Genomic DNA, 18589 nt, shown 5'->3' with positions numbered 1-18589 from the left:
TAGAGGTGAGTATGGCTGGAGGGTGGGGTTTGAGGCAGAGATATAGAGGGAGATGAGGAAGATAAGGTGGAAGAGATAGGTAGGAGGTATGTCCTGGAAAGCTATGGGCAGTAGGGGCCACAGGAGGGTGCTAGCCCGGCACCGATGCACTCAGTTTTGCGTGTTGCAAAGAACAAACTGGCCGCAGGGTGGAGAATGGATTGTGGGGAGACTGGGAGCCGGGTGGAGCGGGGAACTGGTGAGCCGACTGCTTTCCTACCAGCAAGAGAGGATGCTGGCTTGGATTGGGAAGGGCTTCGTGGAGTTGGAGAGAATAGATTTGAGAGCCATTGAAGAGGTAGAATGGCCAGACTTGGTGATTGGCTGGGGCTGGGGGACAGTGGAGAGATGGTGGCAGGGGGTGCGTGGGGAGAGCCCAGACCAACTCCCAGGCTTAGGCGCTTGGGTGGATGGAGAGAAGCCACCGAGATTGGGAACATCAGCGTTCGGATGGTCACTGAGCCCTGAGCGGCTACAGGGTGAGAAGAGGCCAGGAAGACCCCCGTGAGCACTGCCATTCAAGTAAGGGACGGGCAGCGGGGAGGGGGGCAGCAAAGGAGGCCAGGAAGAAGTGGCTTGAGCCACAGAAGGGATGTCAGGAGAGGAAGCAGCCTAAAGGCTTGGAGTAGAGGCGCGCGGGGGTCAGCCATGGCAAACGCTGCTGAGATGTCGCATCAGACCCGAATGGAAAGTGTCCATTGCACTTACTGACCCGTGGGGTGATGGGACAGGGTGGTGGTAGAGGACGAAGCCAGCGTGCGGCCGGGGAGGACATGGGAACGGGGGTGGCGCATTCTTCCAGATCCTTTGGCCATGAAGGTGGTGGCGGGGGACTCGGAGTCCAGGCGCTTGGTAGGCACACAGTTTCCTGCCACCAGATAAATCGGAGTAGGGAACAGACGGTACGAAGGAACACCTCTGGGACCCTCTCCATCCAATCTTTAAAGTTATTTTGTAGCAGTTAGTATATAAGAAAGAATACATGGAACATGTATGTAAGCTACAAAGCAAAACCACCAAATCATCATCCCCAGCCCACCTCCCAACCCAAGATCCCCAATTACTGTGATTCTCCCCCATGCCATTTCTCACCCCGAGGTAATCACGGTCCCGAATTTTAGGTTTATCATTTCCTTGCTTAAAAAAATCCTTTTATTATACGTGAATGTATCCCTAAGCAGTATATTGTTTTGCTTTGCTTGTTTTTGAGCTTTATAAAAATACTACGGTCGAGTCTGTAGTCTTCTTTTCCGCTCTGTGTTGAGGTGGGTCGTTGGTGCTGTTTCATCTGCACTGCTGGGTCTTCCATTGTAAATACGCACACTGTGTTCATCAGTTCTTCTGTCAATGAACATTTGAGTTGTTTCTGGTCCTTTACCTAAGACTGTGGCAGGAGAGAAACGGGTAACGTGGAAGGGAGGGGAGGCAGTGGGGCAGCGTCTCTGATGGGTGGGGTGTTCCTTCAGCAGCAGAAGAGGAGGCTGGTCCCAAGGTGCGGCCCCAGATCCAGAGAGGTGACCCGGGCGGCTGGACACCCGTCAGCGGGATTTTCAGGCAGGCTGCAGAAGCCTTTGCAGGGGGAATTCAGGCAGTGATCAGTTCCAGGAAGGGCTAACTGTCATCCAGAGGTCTGTCCTTAGGCACTTGGCTCCAGGTTCTTGTTCCCAGGCAGGGTGTCTAGCTCAGCCATCAGGTAGGTGGCTTAGGGCCTTAGAAAGGGGAAGTGGGCAGAGCTTAGAGGCAGGACCAGAGAAAACAAGTCCTGGCTTGAGCCATCAGAAGGTTAGGGCGAAGGAGAGAGTTGCAACTTGGAGGCATCCAGGGGTCATCCCAGGGGACTGTGTGGTCACATCTGTTCAACAGTGACAGCTATTCCAGGAGTATCACGTGGGCCGGCATGCGTGGCCAAGCCACAGAGCCCTGGCACAGCGAGGGTGCAGGGTGGAGGGCCAGGGCGGTGGTTTTGCTGCTCGTCTTGCTGTGGACAGGCGGCATGCGGCAGCCATGGGGTGGAACCAGGGGCCCAACTGGAGGGCAGACAGGGAGGGAGCCACTGGTTTGGACAGATCACATCTAGCAAATGGAACCACAGCCCTGTGACCGTTTTCCACTGCTTGACCACACTAAGTGCTGCCAGGCCTGGGGTCAGGAGAGGAGCACAGGGCCGGAAGTAACCCTCCAGGGGGATCTCGTCCTCTTCCCAGCAGTGGGACCTTGGGCACGTTTCTTCACCACCCTGAGCCTCTGTTTCTTTCTCTGTGAATCCCCTACACTCACTTCCCTACCTGCCTTCTTTGGAGGACTGTGAAGTAATGAAGGCGAAGGTATAAAGCATTAGATGTTTAAAATCTGTTTTATCGTATATTTCAGATTCATAGTGATTGAGAAAGTAGTATCTTTTTCTCCTTGGACTCCTCTCTTGCTTTCTTTAGTCTTATCACTTGTTAAAACACTTGGTAGTTTGGGTCTCAAGCACCTGAACTAACTTGGAACCCAAAGATTTAGGGACAACGTATGGTCTGCCATTGCCTTGCTGTGTGATTTTATATTAGTCACTTAACTTCTCTGTGCCTCAGTTTCCTCACCTACCTCACAGAGTTGTTGTGTGACTCACACAAGATAAAGACGATGAAGTGCTCTGTGAACTCTAATGTTCTGTGCATACATAATGAATTATTTCTTTGTCATGGACGCCCGTTTTGCTTGTAGCCTGGGCCTGGCCCGTATTGTAGCATTCCCGGACATACACTCAAAGCCCAGAAAATTACATTTATCTTAAACATGTGACCGTGACCCCTTTCCAATCACGGCCGCAATAACTACTTGGGAAATCGTGATGGCCCAGAGCAGGGGCTGGCACAGCCAGGCTGTGGGCAGGTTTCCTGTAATCTGTTGCCTAGGAACGTGGCTGCCCTGTCATTCTGGCCTGTCCCCCTGTCATTGCCCAGGCAGCCCCAGCAAGCTATCCCCCCGTCAGTCTTCTTGAGGGCAGCTCTGTGACCCTGGCTTAAAGAGCCAGGTCCGTCTGGGTGTAGATGATTCATGTGGCAGAAATGCACACGCAGAAGAAAGGTTTCTAGCTCAGCTTTCGTGGACATTCTTTCCCAATCTCATCGCTTGGTTTCTATCTTCCTCTAGCTCCGGGTCCACGTCTCTCCTTGGCCGCGATCCTTTCCCTTCAGCGTCGGGAGGAGGCGCCTTCCCTAAAGGCTGAGGTGCTTCTCCTTTTCCTTCTTTGCTCTCTTGGTCTCCTCCCTCCCCGTCAGCCCCAGACACCCCACGGGAAGGAGGCAAAGGAGCAGCCTAGGGCTCACGCTCTGGCTCGGGTTTTGTTCTCGGATGTCCCGGGCTTGAGCTAACCCCAGCTCCTCCTTCCAGCAACTCTAGCTGGAGAGCTTGGCAAGTTAACCTCTCTCTGCCTCAGTTTCCTTATCTGCAAATAGAGATAATATTGTATTTGGACGGGCCTCACAGTTGTTGTGAGACTGAATGAGAGAAAGTGCGGAATTCCAGCAGGTAGGAATCCCTCAATGAATGATATTACGGGGAAACCATGAAATATTCACATTTCCAACTTAATGGAGCGCCGGTATTCCAAGGACCACAGTTTGAGAAACAAGTCCTGGCACTTGTTGCCTCCCAGCCTGGCCCCAGCCTCGCTTCCCCGTCCTCCCTGGGCCCCGCGAACAAAGCTGATTCCGGCCTCCTGGACGTCATTGGTGTTTCCCCCAGTTCTGCCTGTTTGTTCTGTCTTGGCTGCCATGCGCTCTCCTCGCTCCGTTTTGAAATGCAGTGCTGACAAGGTGGCGCTCAAATCCCACCTTCTCTGTAAAGCCTCCTTGACCACTTCTGACTTTTGAGCTTTTTTCTTCTTCTAGACACATTTGCTGGTCACCCACTGAGACAAGCCCTGAGCTAGCTGTGGGACATGTGGTTCTGGATAAGATGCAGTCTGTCCCTAAGAGGTGCACAGTGTAGTGGGGAGACTGCCACGTGGGAGTAATAAGTGCTATGAGGGGGCATGTACAGGATGCAGGGAGAGCACAGAAAAGGGAGCAGTTAACTTTGCCAGTTAACCCAGTCAAGGAAGGCTTCCCAGAGAGGAGATGCTCAAGCTAGAGCTTAAGGCATATGGAGAAGAATTTGCCAAGCAGAAAAAAGTGAGTGACACCACACCCTCCTGGTTTCCCTCGTGTCTCATGGGCTGCTGCTCCTCAGCCCCTTCTGCTGAGCCTGCCAGTGATGGCGATCCCAGCTGCTCTCCTCTTGTCTACAACCGCTCTCTAAACGATCTCTTCTAGCCCCATGGCTTTAAGTGCCAGCTATGTGCCGGTCACTCCTGTATTTGTATCTCCTGTCTTGACTTCTGTTTGAGTTCCACACTGGTCTATCCAACTGCCCACCTTAACTTTCTACTTGGATTTCTGGTGGGGGCATCTCACACTTGACACGTCCAAAATCAAACTCTTGATTTCCCTTCCAAACTTACTCTCCCACTGTCTTTCCTATTTCAGTAAAGGAATAGCATTCAGTTACTCAGACTAAACCCCGCTCCCCCAGTTTTAATATTTCTTCTTTTCTCCTCCTTCCCACGTTTAATCCACAAGCAGCTCTTGCAGATATACTTTAAAATGCATCCTAAATGTAACCACTTCTAACCAACTCCCTTGCTTCCATCCCAGTCTAGGCAGCCATCACCTTGTACTTGTATCACTGCAGTAGCCTCCTAATTGGTGTTCCTTTTCCCACCCTTGCTGCTTGTAGCCTATTTTTCTCACTGTAGCCAAAGTCATTCTTTTAAAATATGTCAGATCAAATTACTTCCCTGTGTAAACTCTCCAGTGGCTTTCTCATTGCACTTAAAATCCTGGCTCCTTACCATGGCCTACAAGATACTGCATGATATGTCCCCTGTCATTCTATCTGACCTCATCTCCTATCTCCCTCTTGCTCGCTCCTTGCTGTTTATCAGAAGTGGCCTTTGTTCTTGCCACTCCTCCTGCCTGGAAAGCTCTTCCTCAGCTCTTCAGATAACTTATTTGCTCACTTCATTCAGTCCCTGTTCATACGTCACCTGCCAAGTCTTTTGCTTCTAGTCATGATGGAGTAACAAAGACTGGACTTAGCCTTCTTTAGAAAACAACTAGAATAACACACAAAATACATGAAATAAGTGTTTTCAGATTTTGGACAACACTTAAGCTATGCATTGTGATCCCCGGGGAAAGGGTGGAAAAAGCCAAGATGTGTCTACGGTTGCCTCAGCTTTCTGTCTGGAGGCAATCTCGGGAAGATGGGCAAGGGGATGCCGAGGTGGTTAGGATTCCGTGGGCAGAATTCTGAAAGGTAGGGACCCAACCAGGAAAAGAGCTCCAGGAACCTGCGTGGGATCCCTGTGCATCTTTGCCAAGTGCTGGGCCATTCGTGTGTGGAGGATTAATCCACAAAGCTGAGCAAAGAATGACCAGGGGACTGAGAAGCTGAACTACTTCCAGAGCTCACACAGAGCAGGGAGATGTTCAAGCTCCAAAGAGTCAGTGTGGAGAGTGCTTGGTGGTTACTGGATGCATTCAATGGAGACTCCAGAGAAGTTCTGCCTTAATGGACTGAAGCTTCCCTGGAATGAAAGTTACTCTAGGCCCAACCTAGTAAAGCTTGAATAATAGGCCTTGAAGGTATCAAAATAATCTGCAAATAATTGACTGTCTAAAAACCTAGCACTTTCTAAAAGAAGGCAAAATCCAGACACTGAGCATTAAATGTCCAGCTTCCAATAAAAACCCACTAGATATTCCACAAGGCAGGAAAAGGCAACCCATACCTAAAGAGAAAATCAATAGAAACAGACCCATAAATGTTAGAAATAATGAAACTGGTAGGAAAAAGATGTTAAAACAGCTATTACAACTATGTACAAAAATTTAAAGGAAAATATGAGCTTAATGTAGAGAGAAATGGAGCTATTAAAAAAAAAGAACCAAATGGAACTTCTAGGAACCAAGTGGAAGAAAATATCTGTAATGAAAATTTCACTGGACAGGATTAATAGCAGATTAGATTCTGTAGAAGAAATGATCAGCGAACTTGAAGACATAGCAATAGAATTTATCCAAAATGGAACAGAGAGAGCAAAGTGACAGGAAAAATAAATGAACAGACCCTGAGTTACCTATGGTACAATATCGATGGTCTAACATATGTGTAATTGGAGTTCCCTGAGCAGAAGAGACAAGGAAGATACAGGAGACTATTTGAAGAAACGGCCACACACACAAACGTGTGCACACACACACCAAGGCTTATCATAATCAAATCAGTGATGATAAGAAAATCTTAAAAGCAGTTAGAGAGACAAATTATGTTCAGAGGAACAAAGAATAACCAAAAAGTTCTCATCAGAAACTGTGCAAACCAGAAGAAAATGGGATGACAAATGTCACCTTCTTAGAAAGGCCTTCCCTGACCACCAAACTCTCCCCTCCATCCACTGTATCACACTCTATGTTCTTACCTTGTTTTAATTATTCACTTGCTTGTGGTCTCTCTCCTAGAATGTAAGCTCTAAGAGGGCAGGAGCTAAAACATACCTTGTCTTATTTGCTGTTTGATCCCCAGTGCCGAGAATAGTACCTAGGGTTTGGTAGGTGCTCAGTAAATATTTGATAAATAAAGTTGTCTTTCAAGTAGAAGAGAGAGAGAGAGCAGTAAAGCATCCTAGAGCTACCAATAGTTTAGCTCAATTAGAACCCAAGATGTGCAGCAGTGAGTGCGAGAAAATAAAGCTAGAGTCTGAGACAGACTCTGGTCATAGAGGAATTTGCAGGACATGTTCTGGACGTTGGACTTCCTTCTGTAAGCAGGGATTTTTAGGCAGATGAGTGCTAATATTTTATTTGCCTTTTATAAAAATTACTCTGGTATCCCCTTCTGCCAGGTCAATTAGAGGGGCGAGTTTGAGAGCAGGGAAACTAATGAGGAAGGTATTAAAGTAGTCCAGGTGAAAGATGGTGCAGGCTTGATCTAGACTAGGAGCAACAAGGGATGGGCCAGATCTAGAAATCTCTTTAGAAGGTAGAATGTACAGAGTTGGCGAGCAGCTAGATGTAAAGGAGGAAGGAGAAATGTTGGCTGACTGCTCCTGGCACAAAGTCCCTCACAGGCTACAGTTAACATGTTGTCCAGACTGCAGTCATGTCAAAGCTACTGGGGAAAGATCCCCTCCCCAGCTCACTCACATGGCTGTTGGCTGGGACATCAGTTCCTTGCCATCTCAACCTCTCCATAGGACAGGTTACAACATGGCAGCTGGCTTCCCTCAGAGTGAGCAAATGAGAGAATAAGAGAATGCATCCCAAGACGCAAGCCACAGTCTTTTCATGACCTAATACTGGAAGTGATATGCCATCGTTTCTGCCCTATTTTGTTTGTTAGAAACAAGTCACTAAGTGCAGCCCACACTCAAAGAGAGGGGATTACATAAGGGTATGAATACCAGGAGATGGTATCATTGGGACCATCTTAGAAGCTGCTGACCACAGATAGTGAGTTTGGATATGTTGAATTTGAGGAGTCTGGGACCTCCCAGTTGGGAATACTCTGGATGCAGATGGATGTGTAGTTCTGGGGCTCAGGAGGAAATCCCCTCTCATTGAAATGTAGTTTGGAGCCTTTGCATGAGTTTACAGTTAATGGCTCAGGGCTCTTTTCTCCCCAACTTGCTTTGGAAGCCTCTAGAGGTAAGGGATGAAGGACAGATATCTTTAAATCCCCAGGGCACCCCTCAAGTAGCAACACATAATTGCTGACTGAGTTACTTGGAGGGGTGGAGAGTATCACATAATTGAAAAAGTTCTCTTTCTCCATTTGACATTTCCTACTCTGCCACCAAACTGGAGAGAGGTTTTCCCATTTCTAGGCTGCAGGTTTCTAGTCTGCAAATTGGGTGCTAGACTAAATTAGTAGTTTTTAAAAATATATATATATTTTGCCCCTGGGAACCCCAGGATGTAAGAAAAGGTAAAAGTTGGTATGATCCGGCCTCCCCAGTGGTTCCCCAAAAAGAACCTCATTTTGAAAAACTCTGAACCAAATGAATTCCTGATTTTCCACCAGCTCTGACATTCTGGGATCTTATGATAATAGCAACCCTCCTCCTGGTTCTGTGATTCTGCTTCTTGAGATCCGTTGGTGCTCCACATTTCCTTGAACTTGTGAAAAAATATAAAGATGACTTTCATTAAATACTTACTATGCGTCAGGTACTGTGCAAGACATTTTACATCACATTAACTTTATTTGCTCCTGTCTCCCCGACTAGAGTGTAGTAAGCTCCATAAGGGCAGGGACTTTGTCCAGTCCACTGCTTTATTTCCAGAAGCTAGAATAGTTTCTGGGACATAGGAGGCAGTCAGTATTTTACGAATGAATGAACTAAGGCTAAGGTAAGTACTATTCCTATTCCCATTTTATAGATGAGGAAACTGGGACTTAGAACTATCCAGCTAGTGTGAGAGACCAAGCTGGGATTGAAGCCCAAATCTGGCTCCAAAGCATTCCTGTACAAGACCCAACACATTCAACTACCTGCACCAAAGTTTAGGTTCTGGAAAATATTATGCTACTGCTGTGTGCAGGTCCCTGTGGCTGATGAGGTTTTGCCACTCCCCTTCTCCAGCTTCCCTATAGCTGTGAATGCATAAAACCACTGCGCACTGAGCTGAGAAGAGTCCCCCAGGCTGAGAAAGTACAAGTCCAAACTTCTAATGTAGCGAAAAGTAAGCGTCGATGACTCAGGATGATAAACTGCAGCCCTCCATTCTCTTGTAGCCTCATCAGCATCACGTGTCTCAGGCCAGGTCTGAAGTTAGACTGATGATGTCACCAGAGTCTCTTAAAGGCCTCATCACTCATATCCACTTGTCATATATTATTAAGCGGATCTATAATACATGTAACATTTTCTACTGCATTTCCATTCCTTTCTTCTTATGACCAGGGAAAGAAAAATAGAGTGAGGATGACTTTTCCCAACTTTTCATCCTTATTGCCCTTTACTGAAGAATAACCTCATCTTGAATTACCCCCCCACCCCGAAATGGTCATTCGGGCTCTGATTTCGTTAATAAGGATGAAGCTACAGTTTAATAATTATCATTTAACTAGTGCATATTCTGTATAGACAAGTAAATGGATTTTCCCTCATCTTTTCTTTTTGAGTCCACAGAGGAGGAGATGCAGCTGTATCTTTTTTCTTCACATTAATTTTGGGAACTTTGGGATTATATCACTCACATTAGGAGCTTTCTACCTTATCACCTCCTAGAGACATAATGAGAGTCCTCCCAAGAATCTGGTGTCCTTATAGTCCATCTGAATCCAATTAATACCTGCAGTCTCAAGGGTGAGGAGATGTTATCTCGATAAAGGGTTGTTTCAAGCAGAGGCAATGAGGTGCACAGGGTGGCTTACCCTGATCATGGGGCCTGTGAGGAACTGAAAGATGTCAGAAGACAAAGCCTCACCTGAGGCAGCAGCCTGCCAGATTCAAGAGCAGGCGGCTGGCCAATGATGCTGGACTTAGCCTTGGATGCAGGCTGGCTGCATGGGCGTGTGGGCTGTGCACTCAGGGTCCCACACTCCAAAGGCCTCCACGCTTGGTTTAATGCTGTGTTTCAACGTCATTAAATTGTTAATACTTTTTGAACAACATACCCTGCATTTTCATCTTGCACCGGGTCCCACAAACTATGTAGCCAGTTCTGCTTGGGTGTGAAGTCCAGCTCTGTGATTTACTAGAGAGGCAGTCTCAGGAAATCCACTGGCCTCTCCGAGACTCAGTTTCTGGTTCTGTGAAATGGAGAGCCCGATCCCTACTTCAAATATGCTGTCATGAGGATTAAACGAGATTCTGAATAATTGGTGCATTTTACCATAATTGGTGCCTAGTGGGCGCCTAATAAATATTCCCTTCCTCTTAGGTAGGAGGGTATGTCAGAATTACCCAGGGGATTTGTTACGGAAAATACATTTGCCTGCATTCCACTCGGGAAGTTTCTGGCTCATAGGTGTGGGCTGGGGATGAGCAGTGGTTTTGAAAGGGGTCCTTAAGTGATGCTGATACATACCCGAGGTTAAGAAAGATAGCCTTGGGTTTTGTAGAGATCTAGCTAAGAAGCAACTTAATAGGGGAGAACAGAAGGAGAGGGAGAAATTGATGGACTACTACTGATCCTTAACATAATAAAAAACCTGTTAAAGAAGAAAGAGGTCATCATCTTACCACCGCACTTCAGACGACACCGATGGTGCTGAAGTGAACCATGGGACCTCATCCCGTTACTAAGGCCCCTATAAAATTTTCTGGTGTCCATTTGGCCTGACAAGTACATCCAGAGGAAGAGGGCCTGTGGACGAGAGAAGCCAGGGTCAAGGCCCAGGCTGGGGATGGGGTTGGAATTAATTTTCACCTTGATTCCCCTAATACCATACTCGATTCCTGCAAAGACATTGTAGCTAAAGGGAGTAATTCTGAATCATGTTTATACTGCCCCAGATTTTAGGCTTTGACATTCTTCTCATGAAAAATCTGAAGCCTATACTACTTGAAGTTAATGCAAACCCCAGCATGAGAATCGAACACGAGCAAGAAGTGAGTATTTTGAGTATCTCATTGAATATATTACCATCCAACCGAATGTTCCCACTCTCCTGTTGCTCCCTTGGCTAAGTGAGATTCGACCTTCTCAGATTTGCCCAGCAAAGTTCTGTTCAGGCCTGCGTGATTTCAGTTTTGTTGAGCTCTGAACATCATCTATTAATATAAGATCCACCCGACCTGTGGTAACTTCCCAGCATGTCATTCTCCACTTCTTAAGATCTGCAAATATAGAAGCAGCTGAGCCTTTCCATCAGTTTTGACATGAACTCATTAGTTCGCCTCAGGAGATGAACTAATTGAAATTCTCTGAATATGATTTAGCCATGTCGACATGCTTGAATCACTAAGATAAATAGTACATTTAACAGTGGTTATCTTTTTCTCCCCCGCCCCGTTCCCCCCGCCACTTAAGAATGCATAAAAAAGACTGGAAAGAAATACACCAACTATTAATACTGGGTTTTGTGGGGATTATATGGATTCTTTTGATTTTCTTCCTCTCTGCCATCTTTCCAGTTTTTCTACAACGAGCACGTATCATTTTGATAATGAGAAACACATAGTGCTATTTTTCCCCTTCATGTATTTTGTTGATTTGTAAAAGGAAACTGACATTTTTCAGGTAGAATAAAGGGAGCCTTTAGAGAATTCTAACAGTATAGCCACTGGGGCTTGTGCTGGTGGTCAGTTGATGCTGAATCACTCTCTCCACTGTAACATGGAATCCTTACCCTTCAAGCTCTCTCCAGGGGTGTTTGAGAATGTCCCCAGCCTTGTCGATGAAGAAGTGAAAGTGGCCGTCATCAGAGACACACTGCGTCTCATGGACCCATTTAAGAAGAAAAGAGAGAACCGGTAAGTATTTTTTATATCATTTATTTCTATCATCTCTGCTTCCTGTGTCCGAAGCAGGTAAGTTAAGTTCTTAAAACATGTTAACATTGGGAGTGAGATTTATACCTTAAGCAGTCTAATAAATCATAGTTTCATCTATGAATATCAGCCTCCAGATATAGTGACTCAAAGTCAGGTGATGGAGACCTACAACGTGAATCCGACACTTGGGGTTCAGTGGATGAATTTCTAGCCGACTGTTATCCGAGTCTGGAAAGTCTTCTCTAAAAACCCACTCTCCCCCAGTGATAGCATCTCCCCTCACTCACCATTGCTCACCTGGTGCTTCTCTGTGAAATCCTCAAGCACAGGGAGAGAGTACAGAATGCCAGAGGAGAGGGCCACAGGTAACTTGGACGTGGTAAGGATCGCTTCCTTTTAATTTTCTTCAAGATGTTTACCTTCTTGCAGTATAAGCTTTTTGTTTCAAAACCTGCAGAACCAATTATTGAACTTGTGGCGCTTCTGTAATCTTTACAACAGTTATAATTCTTCTCCATCCTACCCACCCAGTGGATGTTACACTGGGATATTGATGGGAGTATGTGCCCTGCCCCTCCCTCCATGGAATCACCCCTGAAATGAATGACATTTCACTTGGGTGTTTTGTTTGCTTTGTTTTGTTACCAAATTCCTGGCTTTCACAAAGTAAGTGTTGAGTGAATACCATTGTGCCTCTTTTAGGCAGAAAAATCAAAGACAAGCAATCCCAACAGCCCTCCTGGTACCCCCCACATATCAGATTGACTCAAACGCTCCCAGACAAGTAAAGCACTTGTCAGCTATGGTTCAGGAACGTGAGGAACGCTGACTTCCCTAAGCAAGTGGTGTTTTGCAGGTTCCTCTACTGCAGCCCCCCACCAGCTGGGCTCAAGCCCACATATTGTTCGAATCACCCTGCAGTAGCGCTTCTCCCCTTGGCCGCACATTAGAACCATCTGGATAGCTTTCATAAATACCAGTGCAAGCACCCACACATCTAGAGGTGCTTTTAATTAGCCTGGGCTGGAGGCCTGGCCACAGAAATAGTTTAGGTTCCCTAGGTGATTCTATCATGCGGCCAAGGTTGAGAGCCACTGCCCTACAGGAAATGTCACTCAGAAGGAGCACTTGGCATATTCTGAGTCAGGCTGGATGGTGCCTGCTCGACTGAGTTCTCTTCCAGCGCCTTCTTTGCTGTGTGATGCACAGATCCATTGCCAGCAAGACTCGCTGAGAACGCTCACCTGTGATTCACGTGGGCCGATCCTGCCTCCACCGACTAGGGCTTCAAAGTGGTGGCATGTCAGGTCTGCAGAATCCTCAGAGCAGCTCATGGCAGCTGGGTAATGGGTCTACTCATACACGCATGCAGCTGCTATTTTTAGCCATCCCTAAGGAAAAGCAGTGGATTAATTGCAGTTTGGTCAGATTCATTGTGATATAACTCATTTCTCAAAAATCTACTCTCTAATGGTTATTGATCTCACCAGTAGAGGTTAGGTCTGGAGAGACCGTATTGCACTGCGGGGAGATTTGGGTGGCTATCCACGCCAGTGTGGCCCAGGGGGATACTTTTAAAGATGACCGTGACACATTAGCCTTCTGATTCCTTTGGTGGGAGCAAGTTCAAAGGCCATTGTGTGGCCTGAGCTTTCTTAACCTCTGCCACCAAAACCAGGAAGAGAGCTAAGGGTACTACTGTATTTTTCACATTAGATGGCCTCAACACATGATTAGCTTTCTTTATCTGGTTCTAGTTGTTTTTCTTCACCAACACCTGGCATTCGGTATGATCCATATGAGCTGCAGATCTAAAATTTAAAAGCAATTTAAATGGGCCCAGGACCATTGGGAAGGATGGGAAAGGCATTTTATGACTTACCAAGTCATAAGTAGCAGCACCTCATTTTTAATTTAAAAAGCATCGACTTTTTTTGTTTTTTATTTGTAATCAGGAGCAGTTAGAGCTTCAAGAACCTGACTTCAATTTTAGTAGAAAAATGCTTCCACCTCACCCTTTCCTTACCTACAATAGGAGGGTGTATGTTAGTAGCTAAATGTCATTTACTGATATTTTTCCTTAATTATACCATTTTTTTTTTTAAAAAAAAAACAGCAATGATTGTCCATGAAAGAATTCTGTAATCTGTAAAGTGAATTTTTATGTAAAGAATTATTATTATCATTTTAATAACTTTACCATACAGACAAAAAGGCTGAAATTCTTCTCAAATCTTTTATGTAGAAATGTTTCAGTATAACTTGGAGAAGTACCATATTTGTGCCCACAGGTAATGCACAGTGTTGTAGTACTGAATTGTGTGTTCCAGTCTGGGTCCAGGTCACGCCAACTGCAGGAAGTGATGTCACAGGGACTTCTAGGCTGGCAGTTAACTTTAGAAGCTGGAGTTTCTTGTGTTTGAATAGGATCCAACGTAAACAGTTAAAAGCAAATGGTATCCTAGCCTTCCCCTTCAACTCCTTAGCAAAAGAGGGTCTGATGTGTCCTTCATCAGTTCTTTCCTGAGTACGCTTTGTCAGCAAGACTGTTGAAGTGGGCTTTCACTTTTCCTGCACAGACTAAAGAAAAAAGGTCGATAGATGTCCTGAACTCCTCATATCTCTAAACCACTCGGGGAAGGTGCAGAGGCGGGCCTTGGAACGGCACCAGACACGTGTGTCGGTGCGTCATGCGTCTTCACACATCCTGGAAGGGCAGGTAGGCTGGGGTCAGTTCCTTGGTGGGACTGAAAGCAGTCCTCATGCCTTCCATGGGGAGAGGAACTCGCAACCCTGCTGAGACCCATCTTGCCATAGTTGATAGAACTTTCTCTTGAGCTGAAGAGACTGAGATTCAAATCCTGACCTTGCGGACGTACAGAGCTATTCTGAGCCCCAGTATCCTTTTCTATAAAATGGAAATAATGACATTTAAATGAAACAATGTGAAAGACTTCTACTATATAGTAGGGACTTAATAACGCTTGGTTTACTGCTCAACAATAAAATTATCTACTAGAATCTGAACAAACAAAAGGTAATGCTTGGTTACCATGATCTTTTCTGGTATACTTAAAGCAGACTTTTGAGTTTAAAACCAATGACATATCCTAAAACCAAAGCTGTTAGATCACTGTGGACTAGACTTGACAGTGGAGCTGGCTGCCAGTGGAAAGTGCTGTTTCCAAGTAGCATGATGTCACTGGCCCAGGCAAATTTATTTGTTGGGTTAAGAGAAAATACATTTGGCCCCTGAAGGAATAGAATAGCTGTCATATGAGAGCTGTTTTGAACTATGATGACTTTTTGTAATATCTGGTGACTATTGATTTACATACTAGGGTTCTTTGGAGGCACTGCAGGGACAGGGGAAGGGGGAGACTAAAAGGGGAGGATTCTAGAACCATCATCTATCTCTACACACACATATGGAGGTGAAATTCCCACAATATAAAATTAGCCATATAAAAGTGGCATCTAGTACATTCATAATGTTGTGCAACCATCACCGCTTTCTAGCTCCAAAATGTTTTGTTACCCCAAAAGGAAACCCTGTATCCATTAAGCAATCATTCCCCGTCCCTACCTCCACCAGCCTACTTTCTGTCTCTGGATTTACATATTCTGGATTCTTCATGTAAATGGAGTTTTTTTGTGTCTGGCTTCTTTCACTTACCATGTTTTTGAGGTTCACCCATGGGGTAGCATGTATCAGTATTTTGTTCCTTTTTATGGCCAACTAATATTCCATTCTATGGATATACCACATTTTATTATCCATTTGTCACTTGATGGACATTTGGGTGGAAGTCATTTCTTTTTCAACCAGAGGGGAGCTGGGATGACCTATGTTACGTTTTGGCATTCTAGAGATTTCCTTTGAGAGGAAAGGATCTTTTCTGCTACAAGAAGTTTCTAAAACCTCTGGTTTAATCCACCCCCCTCATTTTATTGATAGAAGCACAGACTATTAGAATTGGAAAGGACCTTAGAAACCATCATGCCAGTCAGCTCCCTGGTTCAAGAACGTCCCTCGCAAGCATCCCAGGCAGAGGAGAAGCGTGTGTCCTGACAAGGCACTGGACTTGGCATCAGCCAGGTCTGGGTTGAAGTCCTTAATCTCTGATCATTGCACTATGAGCTTGGCCAAGTCGCTTTATTCTCTGATCTCATCTTTGAAATGGGGATCAAGGGATCTCCTTGGCTGGACTGTCACGGGCATCATGTGAAATGACACATATGAGAGACCCTCAGGACATCTGAGAGGATTAGACAAATGCTAGTTTGTCTGCTGAAGCAGCCTATCTGAGTTGTGTACGTAATGATTCGGCCCATCTGAATCGTACAAGACAAAACTAAAATGAAGAAGGTGGGTCATTTGCTGAAGGAGGAAATCAGGGAAGTCAACGGAAAATTTCCTCTATTCTCAAGGTATTCGGGGAGCCCAGGCCTTTCTTTGTAAACACTTCTATCAGCAGCAGAAGTGAATAAATTGCATTCCTCAATTATTTTCAAAACGAGGTGATTACTCACTCCATCAGTTGATTAGTTTTTGGAGGGTCGGGAGCTATTTTACTAGTATTTTGCTCCTCTTCCTGTAGATGTTTTTGATAACCACCTTCCTTTCTCAGGAATCATAACCCTTTAGGACCCAGAGTAATATAAATAAAGCCAGGGACAGGCTTGGAGTAATCTGAGAGGATTTTCTTTTTGGGGGTAGGAGTTTATTAATTTATTTATTTTTGCTGTGTCGGGTCTTCGTTTCTGTGCGAGGGCTTTCTCTAGTTGTGGCAAGCGGGGGCCATTCGTCATCGCTGTGCGCGGGCCTCTCACTATCGCGGCCTCTCTTGTCGCGGAGCACAGGCTCCAGATGCGCAGGCTCAGTAGTTGTGGCTCACGGGCCCAGCCGCTCCGCGGCATGTGGGATCCTCCCAGACCAGGGCTCGAACCCATGTCCCCTGCATTAGCAGGCAGATTCTCAACCGCTGCGCCACCAGGGAAGCCCTGAGAGGATTTTCTTGATGCCACGTCGTGCCTGGGAGCTGGGGGCTAGACTGCTTGCCCCTTATTCAAAAGTGTACACTTGGAACACAACTTATGTAAGGCACAGAAGCCCCTTTTCCCACAGCACCGGTCCATGGTCCTCTCCCAGTTTCCCTTCCCTCCTACCGCCATGACAACCAGGTTTATGTGAAGGATGGAGTCAGCCTGCTGGGACAGCTTTGGCCCTAATTCAGAGACATTTGTCCTCTGAAGGCTTCACTGGGAGCTCAGGCTTCACTCTGACCTTGACTCCAAGTGTATCCCTTGGATCCTGTGCCATGTTCAGAACCAGTACATTAGGTGAATCCTCAAATTAGGTTGATTCTACATAGAATCTAGGATAAAGGCAAAGCATTCTAAGAGAACAGAGATCAAGAAATCTCCCAGTGGTTCGGTTTCACCGCTGGGGGCTTATAGTTTGACCAAGGAATGTAACTCTGTCCCATCCTGAGGAGGAATATCAAAAACACATTAATTAGAGGTCTCCAAGCCCAGATCTCTGCCCCTTAAATTGGCAGTTATGTCCTACTGAAATACCCTCAACCATAGAGAAGAGGGGTTCCTAAACGATCCAGAATAAACATGCCTTTGTGAATGTAGAACATTATCTTTCTTACTTTCTGGAGTATTCTTCTGGAAACAGGCATTCTTTCAGGAGAATCATCCGACCACCCCGTGGATGGAATGGCCCATCCACGTGTGCACAGCTGACATTTTGTTGAAATTCTGGGGCTTTGTTGACCCCTAATGTTTTCTTTGTGGCAAAACGCTACAGATGAGCACACCCTGACCCCAAGTACCTCTGAAGATTTCACATAAATCAGGAAGGAGTCTGGGTCACAGAGAGATGAATATTTGTATATTCATTTGGGTTTCATTTTACACCATGCCAGCATTACAGATACTGATTATTTAGAGCATTTATTGAGCACTTACTGTGTGCCAGGGAGAAGACTACAGAAGTGAATTAGCTCACAGGCCAGCAATGGAGGCAAGACCCACACATAATATCTACGGGGTAGAAAGTACAAGGTGCCCTAGACATAAAGACAAAGTAACAAGGGAAAGATTATTCCCTGATAAGAAGAGTTAAAAAAAAACAAAAAAACAAAAAACTGGCAAGGAGGAGTGGCACTGGGCCTGAGGTTTAAAGGATGAGTAATATTTGGAACAGGCAAATGGATGGAAGAATTCCCCTGGTGGAGGACACAAAGGCACAGGGCTCTGTTGGGGAAACGTGAGGAGATGAGTCAGCTGGTGAGACAGGTGCATGAAGTAGATTATTGGAGAGAAGGTGCCAATGGGGACGTAGATGAAGACCCGGAGGCCAGAGGTGGGTGGCCTAGAGTAAATCAAAGCTTGTCTTCAACCTGAGTTGAGAACATGGAGGCCTTCGGTCTGTCTGTGATCCCTGAAATAACACAAAATCTTATGTCTATGTGTATTTTTCCTGGAGAGAAGGTCAGAAATTTCATCATATTTTCCAAAAGTTAAGAACCCAACAGCCCTATTATCATTAGAGGCTCCACGGAGCTAGAGCGATTTGCCCGGGGTTGGGGTGTCGTGGCTTCGGGATACATCATACCCGCCGTACCCGGAAAGGCTTCACATTTCAGACGCCAGTCAGCAAACTAGAAAAATGTGTGCATTTTCACGTAAGAACAGACAGGAAATGGCTAATGGTACACACATTATTTTATGTGCATGAAATAAAACCAGACAGCTCTCTTCCATTCGAAAACGTTTAAGCGTTAAGTCAGAAGTAACCAGTAAAAGCCTCTTTTGCATGCAGTTTGTTGAGCAGGAACCATTTCCTAGACTTATGGGGAAGGCGGATTTCCTGAGCTGATGTGAGAGTGTCGTTTCAGGGACCATTACACTGGAGCAGGGCCCCTCCGCCGGCAGGCAGGCCGGTTCGCCCTCTCACCAGGGTGCAGAGCAGATGGGAACTGAGGTGAGCATATGGCCAGTCAT

The 18589-nt window shown here is 45.9% G+C and overlaps 1 protein-coding gene across 1 annotated transcript in view; it reads left to right on the top strand.

Annotated features, from left to right (window-relative positions):
* The window catches only part of TTLL11 (tubulin tyrosine ligase like 11), a 252601-nt gene that overhangs the window by 97121 nt on the left and 136891 nt on the right, over positions 1-18589 (top strand). Inside the window, 2 exon segments of the mRNA XM_007468377.1 lie at positions 10592-10687; positions 11436-11551. Of these exon segments, the coding sequence (XP_007468439.1) occupies positions 10592-10687; positions 11436-11551 (212 nt within the window).

The sequence above is a fragment of the Lipotes vexillifer genome, unplaced genomic scaffold, assembly GCF_000442215.2.
Source record: "Lipotes vexillifer unplaced genomic scaffold, Lipotes_vexillifer_v1.1 scaffold1285, whole genome shotgun sequence".
NCBI lineage: Eukaryota > Metazoa > Chordata > Mammalia > Artiodactyla > Lipotidae > Lipotes > Lipotes vexillifer.
Note: the sequence above shows the minus strand (reverse complement) of the source record. Positions and strands in the feature narration are given on the sequence as shown.